Source organism: Acipenser ruthenus, unplaced genomic scaffold (genome assembly GCF_902713425.1).
Source record: "Acipenser ruthenus unplaced genomic scaffold, fAciRut3.2 maternal haplotype, whole genome shotgun sequence".
In the NCBI taxonomy this organism is placed as follows: Eukaryota; Metazoa; Chordata; class Actinopteri; order Acipenseriformes; family Acipenseridae; genus Acipenser; species Acipenser ruthenus.
The window spans coordinates 42,501-60,000 of NW_026708370.1; the positions used below are offsets into that span (position 1 = coordinate 42,501).

The window sequence follows — 17,500 nt, forward strand, 5'->3', positions numbered from 1 at the left end:
CACTGTGGCTGATCAAGCTGGTAGTAAAACCTGGAATGGGTGACACTGCTGTGCAGTGGGAGCTGGCTCTTAAGTTACCTCTTAAGTTAAGAAAACATTCTCCCTTCTCTCCCCCTCTCTCTCCTCCCTCTCTCTGTCTGTCAGATACAAACGAGTGTGACACTGACCCTGCCCCCTGCACTCCTGGCTTCAACTGCGTCAACACCATTGGCTCCTTCACCTGTCATAGACACATCATCAGCTGTGGGCGGGGCTACCATGCCAGTGAGGATGGAACCCGATGCACAGGTGAAAACACGCCCCTTTTCTGTTATAACTTTATACGCTGGGCTGCTGTAGTTCTGCTGGGTTTGACAGTGTGATCCTGCCAGCATTTCCTCTCTCTGTCTGTCTCTCTCTCTCTCAGATGTTGATGAGTGTGTCACAGGTGTGCATCGCTGTGCCGACAGTCAGATTTGTACCAATGCTCCAGGGACGTACCGCTGTCAGTGTGCGAGGGGATACCAGGCTGAGCAGAACTCCCGGAGATGTGAGGGTGAGAGACACACACTGAGCAGGGCTGGGAATAAGACTCCCGTTGGTTTCACTGGGAGTTTAATAATAAGACACACCTGAACTTGTTAGCTAGACACACTGGGGCTGATCAAGCTGGTAGTAAAACCTGGAATGGGTGAAGCTGCTGTGCAATGTGAGTATGTGTGCGTCTGTGTGCGACAGGATAGCAGATAAAGAAAGCATACCCTGATGATGTTTTGTCACTGTGTGCGTGTGTGTTTACCTGTGAATAGAACCAAAGGAATCATGTGCACTATTCACAGCGCAGTGTCTGTTCCCCCCTCTCAGATATTGATGAGTGTGCTCAGAACTCGGGACGGGTTTGCGCTCAGAACTGCCACAACACCCCCGGGTCCTACCACTGCCGCTGCGAGGGAGGGTACAGCCTGGCTGCAGACAACAGGAACTGTCAAGGTAGCCTGTCTCTATCTGTCTGTCTGTCTGTCTCTCTCTTTCTCTCTCTCTCTCTCTCTTCACATGTTTGCGATTTCACGTGTTGTTCTGCGTACATGTGTAGCTGAGAGTCCCAGGGGCTGTTCTAATGTTTTGTTGTTGACATTCTGAGCTCAAGATCTCTCTTCATTTTAATTGCTAAGGATGGTGTGAACTGTGATCACTTTTATACATTGAGAGTGAGTGTGAGTGTGAGTGTGAGTGAAAGTGAGTGTGTTAGAGTGAGTGTGAGTGAGAGTGAGTGTGAATGAGAGTGTGAGTGTGAATGTGATAGTGCATGTGTATTACTCTCATTCTTGAGTTCCTAATTTTTTGTCCCCAGATGTGAACGAGTGTGAGAGCTCCCCTTGCAGTCAGGAATGTGCCAATGTGTTTGGGTCGTACCACTGCTACTGCCAGAAAGGGTTTGTATTGAACCAGAAGGACAAGACAACCTGTGAAGGTGAGAGATGGTGCATTCCACTCTGTTCAAGGTGCAGAGAGACAGACAGAGAGACAGAGCCCCACAATTCTGTGCAGTTGCTTCTTGGTGTGTTAGTATTGGTGTCTGTTCATATTGGTGTCTGTTCATATTGGTGTGTGTTAGTATTGGTGTGTGTTAGTATTGGTGTCTGTTCGTATTGGTGTCTGTTCATATTGGTGTCTGTTAGTATTGGTGTCTGTTCGTATTGGTGTTTGTTTGTATTGGTGTCTGTTCATATTGGTGTCTGTCTGAAAGCCCAAGTTGGCATCCCAGTTTGTTTACCCCCAGCAGGACTCAGATCAAACTCCCTTCTACCAATGTGACTCCCCATTTCTCATGATGTCATCTGTCTGTCCATTGTCTGATGTCCCCATCTCTCCATCTCTCCCCCTCCTTCCCTCCCTCCCTCTCTCTCTCCCTGTCTTTCCCACTCTCTCTCTCCCTCTTTCCAGTCTGATGCCTCTCTCTCTCTCTTTTTCCTCAGATATTGATGAGTGCTCCCTTCACGGCTCCCCCTCTCTCTGCTCCTATCGCTGTGTGAACTCTCCTGGCAGCTTCCACTGTGCCTGTCCTGAGCTCGGGTACGAGCTGGCCAGCAATGGCAGAAACTGCAGAGGTGAGGGGCCAGCAGTAGGGGGAGGCAACAGGAACAGCACAGAGCTGCAGGGAGAACAGAGGGAGGTACTGGGGACAGCACAGCACAGCACAGCAGGGAGAGCAGGGGGGACAGAGGGAGGACATTGAAATAAAGACATTGCAATAAAGGCATTGAAATATAGACTTTGAAATAAATATACCGAAATATAGAAAGACCTCGAAAGAGATTGCGATCACTGTGATGCACTGTGGATTTATACTGTGGACATGCACTGTACAGACACTTTGAGCTGCTCTCTCCCTCCCTCTGTCTCAGATCAGGATGAATGTGCTCTGGGGACCCACAACTGCACCTCACCCGAGAGCTGCTTCAATATCGAGGGGGGGTTCCGGTGCCTGTCAGTGCAGTGCCCCCCGGGGTACCTGAGAACAGAGGAGCAGTGAGTATCACACCAACACACACCCCCTAACCCTAACCCTAACCCTAAACTCACACCCATACCTCATCCACACACACTCAAGATTCACTCCAATTAACTTTTGTTGTCTGTCAGTGAGGGCTCTCGTCTCTCCTCTTCTCCCCGTCTCCCCTTCTCTCTCCTCTGTCTCTCCTCTCTAACCCCTCTCTCCCCTCTCTAACCCCTCTCCTCTCTCCTCTCTCCTCTCTCCGCAGTGTGTGTGAGAGGGAGTCCTGCTCGCACTCATCCTTCTCCTCCCAGCTGCAGTGCCAGTCTCTCCCACAGAGGGTCTCATTCCACCAGCTCTCCTTCCCCTCGTCCCTGCGGACCCCCGTCCCCATCTTCCGCATCGCCCCGAGCCCCCCTGTGTTCTCGGGGGACCGCGTGGAGATACGCATCGTCGGGGGCAACGAGGAGGGTTTCTTCTCTGCGCGGAGCTCCGACCGGTACAGCGGCCTGGTCTCGGTGCTGGCCTCCCCCCCCTCAGTGCCGCGGGACTTCCTGCTGCTGGTGGAGATGACCCTGCAGCGCCACGGAGCCCCCACCAGGTTCCAGGCACAACTGCGGGTGTTTGTCACCCCCCCGCCGCTGTAGAGAGGTGGGATCGAGAGGAGAATGAGTTTGTGGAAACGAGAGATGTTTTTTGGTAAAATTATTTATCAAATGATAGTGAGTTTGGGAGGCAGACAGACAGACAGACAGACACACACACACACACACACACACACACAAACAAACACACACACACACACACAGACAGACACGCACACAGACACACACACAGACACACACAGACAGACAGACACACACACACACAGACAGACACGCACACAGACACACACAGACACACACAGACAGACAGACACACACACACACAGACAGACATGCACACAGACACACACACACACACACACACACACACACAGACACACACAGACACACACAGAGACACACACACACACACAGACAGACAGGATCGTTTTTTTTAACCGTATGTTTTTTGATGTATTTCTTTTTAAGTTTTGGATGGAGGCTTTCAAATGATTTCAGAGAGAGAGAGACAGACCTGTTTTAAAAAACTGAATTATTTGGTAATTTTTATATATTATATAAGAAACTTCTGTAAGAATTTGCTTGAATATCTTACAACTTTTAATTTAGGATGGGAGTGAAATTCTTCAGCAAAGAAGAGGAGAGGATGAATGAGGGGAGAGTGAGTGTGGGGAGATGAGAGGAGGAGAGGGAAAGACAGAGAGAAGTGAGGAGGGAAGAGAGTGAAGAGACCTGCTTGTCCAATTGTGCTGAAACTTGCTGAGGCCCTTCTTGAGCAGCAGTTATTGAGAGAATACCTTTCTTTTGATGTTTCAGCTGTGATTTTGAATAAGTGTCAGTGACAGGCTATTTACAGTGTTGTGAAAGATTGCATTTTGTATCTGAATATGTATTTATCATGTGAATATTTGGTGTAATTCTTTTTGAATATATGCGAGCAGCTGTGGTCAAAAGTTTTGCATCACCTAGAATTTTAGGATTGAGACATAATTAAAAAAAAAACACCTATATGAACATCATGTAATCAAATAAACTACAAAATGATATCGCAAAAAAAGTCTACTGGAAGCCATAATAGTAGTACAGTAATATTTCATGTTAGATTTCGAAACGTCACATTTTTCAATTTGTTAGATTTTCGTGAACTAGATGGGGAAACTCGTCATGTTATTCAGCAGCTTTCATTCCACTTCATGAAGCACAATCAGTTCATTCTGCATAGAGGGGAATGGTAAACTTTTGCCCACAGCTGTATGTGTAGGCTGTGGGATCCTGTGCTACGAATTTTCAATGTGTTTGTTTAATATGCTTGTATGTTATTTTGTTGCAATGCAGATACTGTTTTCATGGGAGTTGTATAGCTGTTGTAATCTATGGGGGTTTTCATGTGTTAAAATTCAGATTATAAAAACAGATCTTAGAAGCAAAAAAAAAAAACGATTTGTATTTTATTGCAAGAAACAAATATACAAAAAGCACTTAAATGTTTAAAATACTTTCATAAAGGAAACCACCAAAAATCAGAACCCCTTTTAGTACAAATTAGCTTTATAAAAATGGACTATTTCTGTGTTTTATACAGTTGTACATGTACGTCCTCTTTTTGCCAGTAATGAAATTGTATTTATGGGTATATGTCTGCTCACTAAAGTACTGTATAAAAGACTAATAATCAGAATAATAATGGTTAAAATAATAAAAGTTTCCTTAAAGTTTGACGCTACAATATAATTCCTTCTTGTCGGTGTCTGTGTTAGTGTAATACATTCTGTCAATTTCATTAAAGCTGCAGACAGACAGACAGACAGACAGACAGACAGACAGACAGTGCCCCACAATCCTGTTCAGTGTGATAATTCCTTCTTGGTGTCTTTAAGTTTACTTCAGTAGTCTGTGAATGGCATTAATTTGTACTCACGGTATTCTTTTTGGGCTGTCCAGTTTGTTTACATTCCCTAGTATTTTAGGTCTTTAACCCTGTGCTGCCTTCGGAAAATGTGCATATCTGGTTGTGAATATGAACACTTTGTGTTTAATTGCTTTTAGCTTTTAAACCGTAAATCAGAAATTAAAACCCAATACAAACAATTCTGATTAAAACATCTTCCACGTTTGTGTTTTTAATTTAAAATGTATTTTTAATGCTTTATTTTTAATTGTTTTAAAAGTGAAAGTGAGCTGCATTGTTCAATGATGTTTTTGTTTTCTGTGGTCAGTGTAGTCTGTAGAGAGACTGCGTTTCAGGCCGCTGCAGGGCGCACCATTGCCTCAAACTAGGACTCCCGCAGCTGAGGGTCCTTAGAGGAGGCAAGGGAGGCAGAACCTCCTCAAGTTTTCATTTTTTATAGCATTATAATATAATTTTCAGTAAAATACAATTATTGGCATACATGTAAGGAAAAAATATTTTAAATTAAACTCTAGATTCAACTAAAATCAGTGAGGGTTTTATATGAGAATATTTATGTGGTAACAAGAGTGAATTCTTGGGTATTCGGCTCTGAAGTGCTAATAGGATATTTAGAGAGATCCCCGTTTGTCTGTGTGTCTCTGTGTGTGTGTGTGTGTGTGTGTTGTCCGTGTGTGTGTGTGTGTGTGTGTTGTCCGTGTGTGTGTGTGTGTTGTCCGTGTGTGTGTGTGTGTGTGTGTGTTGTCCGTGTGTGTGTGTGTGTGTGTTGTCCGTGTGTGTGTGTGTGTGTGTGTTGTCCGTGTGTGTGTGTGTTGTCCGTGTGTGTGTGTGTGTGTGTGTGTGTGTGTTGTCCGTGTGTGTGTGTGTGTGTGTGTGTGTGTGTGTTGTCCGTGTGTGTGTGTGTGTGTGTGTGTGTCTGTCGCACTGATTTGATCATACCATGGAGGAATGATCTTTCTGTTTCATGACACTGAAAGCTCTGATTAACCCCCTCCTGCCCATGTGCAATCAAACTCCTCACTACCAGGACTCATCTTGCAATTATTAACTGCTAATTAAATCAATAAAGTCCATTTTGACTCTTCTTTGTGGAGTATTTGTCGTTTTTATAGAGTGAAGTGCAATAATGTGACTGTAGCTTATAGGACCATCATAGGCATTTGGATGATTTCCACAGTGAGAGCGCTGCAGCAGCTACACAAGATAAATACACTGAACACAGCAAGAGTCCTGGAGCGGCTACACAAGATAAATACACTGAACAAACACAAACAAACAAAGGCAGCCAGGCTTCCCAGCGCCAGCGTGTGGAAGCGACACGTGGGAGAAGTACAGTCGTGGACAAGTACAGCGCAGTTAGAAGCAGAAAGGAGGAATTGCATCTTTAAATCTGGAGTTGCTTTAATCAGAAAACATTGCAGCTTAAAGCCTTGCAGCTGCGTGTATTTTTCTGATAACAAGCTGAAACTCGGAGCAGCTGATTCAAATCCCGTGGCATTCTGGGACACGGGGGAGGAGCGGAGCACGCAGCACAAATAAACAAAAGGCAGCCAGGCTTCCCAGAGACAGCGTGTGGAAGCGACATCGTGGGAGAAGTACAGTCGTGGACAAGTACAACGCAGTTAGAAGCAGAAAGGAGGAATTGCATCTTTAAATCTGGAGTTGCTTTAATCAGAAAACATTGCAGCTTAAAGCCTTGCAGCTGCGTGTATTTTTCTGATAACAAGCTGAAACTCGGAGCAGCTGATTCAAATCCCGCGGCATTCTGGGACACGGGGGTGGGACGGAGCACGCAGCACAAAAACACAAACAAATAAAGGCAGCCAGGCTTCCCAGAGACAGCGTGTGGAAGCGACATCGTGGGAGAAGTACAGTCGTGGACAAGTACAACGCAGTTAGAAGCAGAAAGGAAGAATTGCATCTTTAAATCTGGAGTTGCTTTAATCAGAAAACATTGCAGCTTAAAGCCTTGCAGCTGCGTGTATTTTTCTGATAACAAGCTGAAACTCGGAGCAGCTGATTCAAATCCCGCGGCATTCTGGGACATGGGGGAGGAGCGGAGCACGCAGCACAAACACAAATAAACAAAAGGCAGCCAGGCTTCCCAGAGACAGTGTGTGGAAGCGACACGTGGGAGAAGTACAGTCGTGGACAAGTACAAGGCAGTTAGAAGCAGTTTGAAAGCAGGTTGACAGCTGCAGAAGCTGAACTAAACTTAAAAAAATGGTCTTCAAGCCAGTAATCTGTGACAACTGCATGATGTGGGAAATCTGAGAAAACCCAACAGAGCTCAACCAAGTTTGTGTAAAGTGCCGCACGATCCAGGACTTGCTTCAGCGATTAAGCCTGCTAGAAAAGGAGCTGGAGGAAATGAGACAGCAACAGGAGCTTGAGGAGCTGACACACCCACAATTCATGGAAGTCTGCACCCCTAGCAGACTGAAAGCCACCAGGGAGATGGAAGAGAGTCGAAACAGCTGGGTTCAGATAGGCAGAAGCAGGGAAAAAAAGAAACTTTGTCTAACACAACCCCCAGAAATCCAAACATCCAACAAATTTGAGCCACCTTAACATTTAGATGACCAAAACCAACATCAAGAGAATGAAAGGAACAACATCCAGGACCCTATAAACAGTGCTGGCCAGGCAGCAAAAAGAAGGGAGGTCATGATTGTTGGGGACTCCATATTGAGAAACACAGCAAGTTCAGTTCACAGTTTGGACCCCTTTACTACAACAGTGTGCTGCCTTCCAGGAGCCTCAGTCAAGCACATCACTGAGAATGTGGACAGGCTCCTACAACGAACAGGAGACGACCCGGTAGTAGTTGTCCACATCGGTACAAACAACATTGGAAGAGACAGGCCAAGATCCCTGCAAAACAAATTCAGAGAGCTAGGAAGGAAATTAAAAGGCAAGACCAAAACTGTGGTATTTTCTGGGATACTGCCGGCTCCTTGCAAAGGACCATATGGACAGCTGGAAATACAAAATCAAAATGCATGGCTGAAATCGTGGTGCACAGGAGACTTCACCTTTCTTGAACATTGGAGCACTTTCTACAACAAGGACTATCTATACAGGTGGGACAGACTGCACTTAAACAGAAAGGGAACTAATCTACTTGGAGAAAGGATCCTTCAGGCGGTCCAGAAGCATTTAAACTAGAAAGGAAGGAGGAAGAAAACAAAAAAACAGAAGGGAGACCACATCAAAACAAGGGCAACAACTCAGGTAAGACCACTATTAAATGTATCTATCTTAATGCTAGAAGTCTCAGAAACAAAATGTTAGAACTTGAAGCTACTGCACTAACAAGTAAGTACGATGTGATAGGTGTTACAGAAACTTGGTTGTCTGAGAGTGATGGAGACGAATATAATATTAGTGGGTACACACTATATAGGAAAGACAGGCAGGACAGAAGAGGCAGAATAGTCTTCAAGCCCAGGTGTTAAATCAGGACAAAGAAAACAGTGCAGAATCAATATGGGTCAGAATAATGGACACAAATTCAAAGGGCATAATAATAGGAGCATGCTATAGACCGCCAAACTCAGACGCTGAGCAAAATAATCTGTTGTACAATGACATTCGAAATGCGTGTAGAAAAGGAGAAGCGATACTAATGCGGGATTTCAACTTCCCCTGTATAAAATGGGAAAACCCGATGGGGGGCACGACGGACGAAAAGAATTGAATCTATTCAGTCTTGAACAAAGAAGACTATGCGGTGACCTGATTTAAACATTCAAAATCCTAAAAGGTATAGACAGTGTCAACCCAGGGGACTTCTTTGACCTGAAAAAAGAAACAAGGACCAGGGGTCACAAGTGGAGATTAGATAAAGGGGCATTCAGAACAGAAAATAGGAGGCACTTTTTACACAAAGAATTGTGAGGGTCTGGAACCAACTCCCCAGTAATGCTGTTGAAGCTGACACCCTGGGATCCTTCAAGAAGCTGCTTGATGAGATTCTGGGATCAATAAGCTACTAACAACCAAACGAGCGAGATGGGCTGAATGGCCTCCTCTCGTTTGTAAACTTTCTTATGTTTCATATGTTTCTTAATACAGCGAGAGTGCTGGAGCAGCTACACAAGATAAATACACTGAACACAGCGAGAGCGCTGGAGCAGCTACACAAGATAAATACACTGAACACAGCGAGAGGGCTGGAGCAGCTACACAAGATAAATACACTGAACACAGCGAGAGCGCTGGAGCAGCTACACAAGATAAATACACTGAACACAGCGAGAGCGCTGGAGCAGCTACACAAGATAAATACATTTAGTTATTATTGAGACAAAAATACAATTGTTTACAATTGGCGGAATACAAGATTGCATGTAGTTTCAGAACATCTCCCCCTGGTGGTTAATTGTGGTGTTTACGGCAGAATAATTCAATGGGTTAGTCCATATCCCGTATATTTCCATATTACCCATAATTCAATAGGTACAGATTTGTGCTACTTAACTGGAAAGGTACATATATTTAAATTAGATATATTTTATAATAATTAGAATTGTATAAAACATTGAACATATAATCCCCAAACATTGTTTTGGTGACAATATAATATTTGAACTTATTTTAATATACGTAAATAAATGTTTACTAACCCTAAGTTGAAGTCTAGCTAGTTATACGAATTATAAATAGCTCTTGCAATTGTGTAATTAGCATATATCCCAATTTCCCTACATTGTAAAATGGCTGATTTGTGAGAGTCAACTCAAAAGCTATGTGGAATATAGATATGTATTTTCTTTTAAAGAATTAAAATTGTATAAAACATTAAGCATATAATCCTCAATTACCACTTTGGTGACAATATAATAGTTTTAAGCATGTTAATATAGGAATATAATGTAATAAAAACAAACCACAACTAAGCTTGTGACTAGATAGATGAGGTATAAATAACGATGGACTTCTTTACAGGTGGAGGTGGAGGTTAGGGTGCTGCAGGGCCCACCACTGCCTCAAACTAGGTCTCCTGCTGCTGAGGCTCCTTTAGAGGAGACAAGGGAGACAGAGCCTCCTCAAGTTTTTTTTTATAGCATTATAATATAATTTTCATTAAAATACAATTATTGGCAAAAATGTATGGAAAAAAATCACCTAAACTCTAGATTCAACTAAAATCAGTGATGGTTTTATATGAGACTATTTATGTGTTAACAAGAGTGAATTCTTGGGTATTCTGCTCTGAAGTGCTAATAGGATATTTATAGAGATCCCCAGACTGTCACAGCAACAGCTTACACGCTGAAAGGTAAGAGGCATTGGTCCAGAATCCAATCAAGCATTGACTCATCAGTTCTGCGCAGCTGAAAGTGGACTGTTTGAGAAGGCTGGCAAAAGATATTACAAAATGTCATTACTGTTCATTTTTGACTAATATTAAATAATAATATATAATAAATGAAAAGAAAACTATTGATTTGAGTGTTAAAACAGCAGGGTGTCAGTGCTTCTGAGCATTCTTGAACAGAAATTTGATCATGCCATGGAGGAATGATCGTTCTGTTTCATGACACTGAAGTGAGACAAAAATACAATTGTTTACAATTGGCGGAATACAAGATTGCATGTAGTTTCAGAACATCTCCCCCTGGTGGTTAATTGTGGTGTTTACGGCAGACTAATTCAATGGGTTAGTCCATATCCCGTATATTTCCATATTACCCATAATTCAATAGGTACAGATTTGTGCTACTTAACTGGAAAGGTACATATATTTAAATTAGATATATTTTATAATAATTAGAATTGTATAAAACATTGAACATATAATCCCCAAACATTGTTTTGGTGACAATATAATATTTGAACTTATTTTAATATACGTAAATAAATGTTTACTAACCCTAAGTTGAAGTCTAGCTAGTTATACGAATTATAAATAGCTCTTGCAATTGTGTAATTAGCATATATCCCAATTTCCCTACATTGTAAAATGACTGATTTGTGAGAGTTAACTCAAAAGCTATGTGGAATATAGATGTGTATTTTCTTTTAAAGAATTAAAATTGTATAAAACATTAAGCATGTAATCCTCAATTACCACTTTGGTGACAATATAATAATTTTAAGCATGTTAATATAGGAATATAATGTAATAAAAACAAACCACAACTAAGCTTGTGACTAGATAGATGAGGTATAAATAACTATGGAATTCTTTACAGGTGGAGGTTGGGCACGGGTGAAAGAAAGAAAGAAAGAAAGAAAGAAAGGGTTTAGGGGGTTGGGTTGGGTAGGGTCAGGGTCAGGGTTAGGGTTAGGGTTAGGGTCACACTCGTTTCCGTGCTAAAGGTCTTGTTTTGTAGCTCGCAGTAATACCTTTACAGGCATACCTTGATTCAATTGATACCACCTGTGGTTATTTAAATATTAAAAAAAAAAAAAAAAAAAAAAAACCTGAACGGGACGTTTTTTCGCCAAATGTAAACGAAACCTATTTAAGGTCGTTATTTAGTGTAGCAGTCGAATAAAAACTCGAGTGCGGTGTTGTTTTGTAGCTTGCAATCATACCTATCCAACGATACCTCGTATGAGGTGGTAGCTCCAGGGGTTATTGAAATATTAATTTTAATGTGATTCCCATTGAAACGTATAGGCGTTTTCACCAGAAAACGTAAAAAACAGAAACGGAAAAAAGCTGAATTTTGTAGGAATCGCTCTAAAAACCCTGGGCTCAGTTACAGGCTGTTAGTCTGATACTACAGCCCTTGGAATGGTGTTTCTACCTGCTTGCATCGCTTCAAAATCCTTCCAAATGTACTTTTTCAAGGGGCCTGCAGTGCACTTAGAAGTGGCATTTAAGGACAGGGGCAGCGTCGGAACCGAAAGGCCCAGCAACCTGTGCTTTTCCACCACTTATCTGCATGTCCTACAGGTACTCTGTAGCAATTTTCAGCCACCTACCACATTCGCTGATTCTTTGAGAGCCTGCCAAAATTGTTACAAATGACCCATAGGCTTAAAGCAGCGGTCGCCTTAGTTGAATGGGAAAAAAGCTGAATTTTGTAGGAATCGCTCTAAAAACCCTGGGCTCAGTTACAGGCTGTTAGTCTGATACTACAGCCCTTGGAATGGTGTTTCTACCTGCTTGCATCGCTTCAAAATCCTTCCAAATGTACTTTTTCAAGGGGCCTGCAGTGCACTTAGAAGTGGCATTTAAGGACAGGGGCAGCGTCGGAACCGAAAGGCCCAGCAACCTGTGCTTTTCCACCACTTATCTGCATGTCCTACAGGTACTCTGTAGCAATTTTCAGCCCCCTACCACATTCGCTGATTCTTTGAGAGCCTGCCAAAATTGGCTTAAAAACTCATTAAAATGTACTTTTTCAAGTATTTGAATGGTTGCCGACTCCAATTCTAGGGGCTGCTGCCATCTACTGGTGGAAAATATTTATGACACCGGGGATGCAAATGCTGTTACTCTTATTTGAATTGCTCAAAAAAATCCGATTTCTGCGGGAATTCTTCTAAAAACACTGCAGGGGACGAGCAAGTGTTCAGCCCGAGCTCGCGGATCTCCAGCCGGGACCCATAACACTCGTGCACCCGGGGGGGGGGCGTGCATTGAATGAATTCATTCATCGCTGTTCACACGGGACGCGGGACCAGGGCTAACCGCCGCAAGTGTTCAGCCGAGCTCGCGGATCTCCAGCCGGGACCCATAACACTCGTGCACCCGGGGGGAAAGTGCATTGAATGAATTCATTCATCGCTGTTCCGCCGTGCAGCTCCCCGGGGGCGGGGGGGACGAGCAAGTGTTCAGCCCGAGCTCATAACACCCGTGCACACGGGGGGGACGTGCAGGTATTTTTTTCCCCCAGCAGACGGGGGTCCCGGCCTTACACTCGGGCAGCTCCCCGGGGAATGTTAGAGGTCGTCGCCCCCGCTGCTGAGGCGCTAAAGTATCCGACTGCCTGGAGCGCTAAACCGGCTCCGATCGGTCAGAGGGGACCGCGGGGAGTTAGCCGTGAATAGAGCGTCCTGCTGCCTTCTCGCCGAGTCCGAAAATAGCCGAGAGTTAAGCCTCTCCCCGCTGTGTCTTCGGCAAACTTCCGCAACGTCAGGTTGGGCGGGCCTCTGGTCATGTGATTTATGACATGACATGACCAGAGGCCCGTCCCTCTTGAAGCGGCGAGTGGCTGACGAAGCCACGGCGGGGAGGGGCTTAACTCTCGGCTATTTTCGCTGGCCTTCGGGGCTGCTTCTAACGGGTCTCCGCAGCGGCGCTTGCGCAGGTGTTCAGCCGAGCTCGCGGATCTCCAGCCGGGACCCATAACACTCGTGCACCCGGGGGGGGGGCGTGCATTGAATGAATTCATTCATCGCTGTTCACACGGGACGCGGGACCAGGGCTAACCGCCGTGCAGGTCCCCCGGGGGACGCCGCAAGTGTTCAGCCGAGCTCGGGGAACGATAGCCGGGACCCATAACACTCGTGCACCCGGGGGGGAAAGTGCATTGAATGAATTCATTCATCGCTGTTCACACGGGACGCGGGACCAGGGCTAACCGCCGTGCAGGTCCCCCGGGGGACGCCGCAAGTGTTCAGCCGAGCTCGGGGAACGATAGCCCGGCTTCATAACACTCGTGCACCCGGGGGGGAAAGTGCATTGAATGAATTCATTCATCGCTGTTCACACGGGACGCGGGACCAGGGCTAACCGCCGCAAGTGTTCAGCCGAGCTCGGGGAACGATAGCCCGGCTTCATAACACTCGTGCACCCGGGGGGGAAAGTGCATTGAATGAATTCATTCATCGCTGTTCACACGGGACGCGGGACCAGGGCTAACCGCCGTGCAGGTCCCCCGGGGGACGCCGCAAGTGTTCAGCCGAGCTCGGGGAACGATAGCCCGGCTTCATAACACTCGTGCACCCGGGGGGGGGGCGTGCATTGAATGAATTCATTCATCGCTGTTCACACGGGACGCGGGACCAGGGCTAACCGCCGCAAGTGTTCAGCCGAGCTCGCGGATCTCCAGCCGGGACCCATAACACTCGTGCACCCGGGGGGGAAAGTGCATTGAATGAATTCATTCATCGCTGTTCACACGGGACGCGGGACCAGGGCTAACCGCCGTGCAGGTCCCCCGGGGGACGCCGCAAGTGTTCAGCCGAGCTCGGGGAACGATAGCCCGGCTTCATAACACTCGTGCACCCGGGGGGGGGGGCGTGCATTGAATGAATTCATTCATCGCTGTTCACACGGGACGCGGGACCAGGGCTAACCGCCGCAAGTGTTCAGCCGAGCTCGGGGAACGATAGCCCGGCTTCATAACACTCGTGCACCCGGGGGGGAAAGTGCATTGAATGAATTCATTCATCGCTGTTCACACGGGACGCGGGACCAGGGCTAACCGCCGTGCAGGTCCCCCGGGGGACGCCGCAAGTGTTCAGCCGAGCTCGGGGAACGATAGCCCGGCTTCATAACACTCGTGCACCCGGGGGGGAAAGTGCATTGAATGAATTCATTCATCGCTGTTCACACGGGACGCGGGACCAGGGCTAACCGCAGTGCAGGTCCCCGCACTGGGCTTGTGTCCCAGGCATCCATCCCCCTGCCCTGGCCGCATCCATGGCCGGTGAAAAGGATGGAGCGTCCCAAAGCCCAGCATCCGACTGGGATGCAAGTGCCGTCCCACGCCCGAGCTCGCGGAACTGCAACCCGGCCTCAGAACACTCGTGCACCCGGGGGGGACGTGCATTTAATTAATTCATTAATCGCTGTTCACCTGGGACGCGGGGCACCGGCGAACCGCCGTGCAGCTCCCCGCACTGGGCTTGTGTCCCAGGCATCCATCCCCCTGCCCTGGCCGCATCCATGGCCGGTGAAAAGGATGGAGCGTCCCAAAGCCCAGCATCCGACTGGGATGCAAGTGCCGTTCCACTCCCAAGCTCTCCCACTCTCCAGCTCTCCCACTCTCCAGCTCTCCCAGTCTCCGTTGCAGGCACGCAGCTCCATCTGTGGCCCATCAAAACTAGTGTGACTCAGGGTTAGGGTTAGGGTCACACTCGTTTCCGTGCTAAAGGTCTTGTTTTGTAGCTCGCAGTAATACCTTTACAGGCATACCTTGATTCAATTGATACCACCTGTGGTTATTTAAATATTAAAAAAAAAAAAAAAAAAAAAAAACCTGAACGGGACGTTTTTTCGCCAAATGTAAACGAAACCTATTTAAGGTCGTTATTTAGTGTAGCAGTCGAATAAAAACTCGAGTGCGGTGTTGTTTTGTAGCTTGCAATCATACCTATCCAACGATACCTCGTATGAGGTGGTAGCTCCAGGGGTTATTGAAATATTAATTTTAATGTGATTCCCATTGAAACGTATAGGCGTTTTCACCAGAAAACGTAAAAAACAGAAACGGAAAAAAGCTGAATTTTGTAGGAATCGCTCTAAAAACCCTGGGCTCAGTTACAGGCTGTTAGTCTGATACTACAGCCCTTGGAATGGTGTTTCTACCTGCTTGCATCGCTTCAAAATCCTTCCAAATGTACTTTTTCAAGGGGCCTGCAGTGCACTTAGAAGTGGCATTTAAGGACAGGGGCAGCGTCGGAACCGAAAGGCCCAGCAACCTGTGCTTTTCCACCACTTATCTGCATGTCCTACAGGTACTCTGTAGCAATTTTCAGCCACCTACCACATTCGCTGATTCTTTGAGAGCCTGCCAAAATTGTTACAAATGACCCATAGGCTTAAAGCAGCGGTCGCCTTAGTTGAATGGGAAAAAAGCTGAATTTTGTAGGAATCGCTCTAAAAACCCTGGGCTCAGTTACAGGCTGTTAGTCTGATACTACAGCCCTTGGAATGGTGTTTCTACCTGCTTGCATCGCTTCAAAATCCTTCCAAATGTACTTTTTCAAGGGGCCTGCAGTGCACTTAGAAGTGGCATTTAAGGACAGGGGCAGCGTCGGAACCGAAAGGCCCAGCAACCTGTGCTTTTCCACCACTTATCTGCATGTCCTACAGGTACTCTGTAGCAATTTTCAGCCCCCTACCACATTCGCTGATTCTTTGAGAGCCTGCCAAAATTGGCTTAAAAACTCATTAAAATGTACTTTTTCAAGTATTTGAATGGTTGCCGACTCCAATTCTAGGGGCTGCTGCCATCTACTGGTGGAAAATATTTATGACACCGGGGATGCAAATGCTGTTACTCTTATTTGAATTGCTCAAAAAAATCCGATTTCTGCGGGAATTCTTCTAAAAACACTGCAGGGGACGAGCAAGTGTTCAGCCCGAGCTCGCGGATCTCCAGCCGGGACCCATAACACTCGTGCACCCGGGGGGGGGGCGTGCATTGAATGAATTCATTCATCGCTGTTCACACGGGACGCGGGACCAGGGCTAACCGCCGCAAGTGTTCAGCCGAGCTCGCGGATCTCCAGCCGGGACCCATAACACTCGTGCACCCGGGGGGAAAGTGCATTGAATGAATTCATTCATCGCTGTTCCGCCGTGCAGCTCCCCGGGGGCGGGGGGGACGAGCAAGTGTTCAGCCCGAGCTCATAACACCCGTGCACACGGGGGGGACGTGCAGGTATTTTTTTCCCCCAGCAGACGGGGGTCCCGGCCTTACACTCGGGCAGCTCCCCGGGGAATGTTAGAGGTCGTCGCCCCCGCTGCTGAGGCGCTAAAGTATCCGACTGCCTGGAGCGCTAAACCGGCTCCGATCGGTCAGAGGGGACCGCGGGGAGTTAGCCGTGAATAGAGCGTCCTGCTGCCTTCTCGCCGAGTCCGAAAATAGCCGAGAGTTAAGCCTCTCCCCGCTGTGTCTTCGGCAAACTTCCGCAACGTCAGGTTGGGCGGGCCTCTGGTCATGTGATTTATGACATGACATGACCAGAGGCCCGTCCCTCTTGAAGCGGCGAGTGGCTGACGAAGCCACGGCGGGGAGGGGCTTAACTCTCGGCTATTTTCGCTGGCCTTCGGGGCTGCTTCTAACGGGTCTCCGCAGCGGCGCTTGCGCAGGTGTTCAGCCGAGCTCGCGGATCTCCAGCCGGGACCCATAACACTCGTGCACCCGGGGGGGGGGCGTGCATTGAATGAATTCATTCATCGCTGTTCACACGGGACGCGGGACCAGGGCTAACCGCCGTGCAGGTCCCCCGGGGGACGCCGCAAGTGTTCAGCCGAGCTCGGGGAACGATAGCCGGGACCCATAACACTCGTGCACCCGGGGGGGAAAGTGCATTGAATGAATTCATTCATCGCTGTTCACACGGGACGCGGGACCAGGGCTAACCGCCGTGCAGGTCCCCCGGGGGACGCCGCAAGTGTTCAGCCGAGCTCGGGGAACGATAGCCCGGCTTCATAACACTCGTGCACCCGGGGGGGAAAGTGCATTGAATGAATTCATTCATCGCTGTTCACACGGGACGCGGGACCAGGGCTAACCGCCGCAAGTGTTCAGCCGAGCTCGGGGAACGATAGCCCGGCTTCATAACACTCGTGCACCCGGGGGGGAAAGTGCATTGAAT

The 17,500-nt window shown here is 47.0% G+C and overlaps 1 protein-coding gene across 3 annotated transcripts in view; it reads left to right on the forward strand.

Moving 5' to 3' along the window:
- Positions 1 to 5,182, forward strand: part of LOC117401629 (fibulin-2-like) — a 15,381-nt gene extending 10,199 nt beyond the window's left edge. For 2 of the 3 annotated variants that reach the window (XM_034002403.3, XM_034002404.3), the window contains 7 exons: positions 145 to 288; positions 407 to 535; positions 844 to 969; positions 1,331 to 1,450; positions 1,956 to 2,087; positions 2,385 to 2,508; positions 2,742 to 5,182. In XM_034002403.3, coding sequence (XP_033858294.1) covers positions 145 to 288; positions 407 to 535; positions 844 to 969; positions 1,331 to 1,450; positions 1,956 to 2,087; positions 2,385 to 2,508; positions 2,742 to 3,120 — 1,154 coding nt within the window. In that variant the 3' untranslated portion in view covers positions 3,121 to 5,182. The remainder of the gene's footprint in view (positions 1 to 144; positions 289 to 406; positions 536 to 843; positions 970 to 1,330; positions 1,451 to 1,955; positions 2,088 to 2,384; positions 2,509 to 2,741) is intronic. The other variant, XM_059021013.1, reaches the window with a different exon arrangement.
- The last annotated feature ends 12,318 nt before the right edge of the window (positions 5,183 to 17,500 follow it).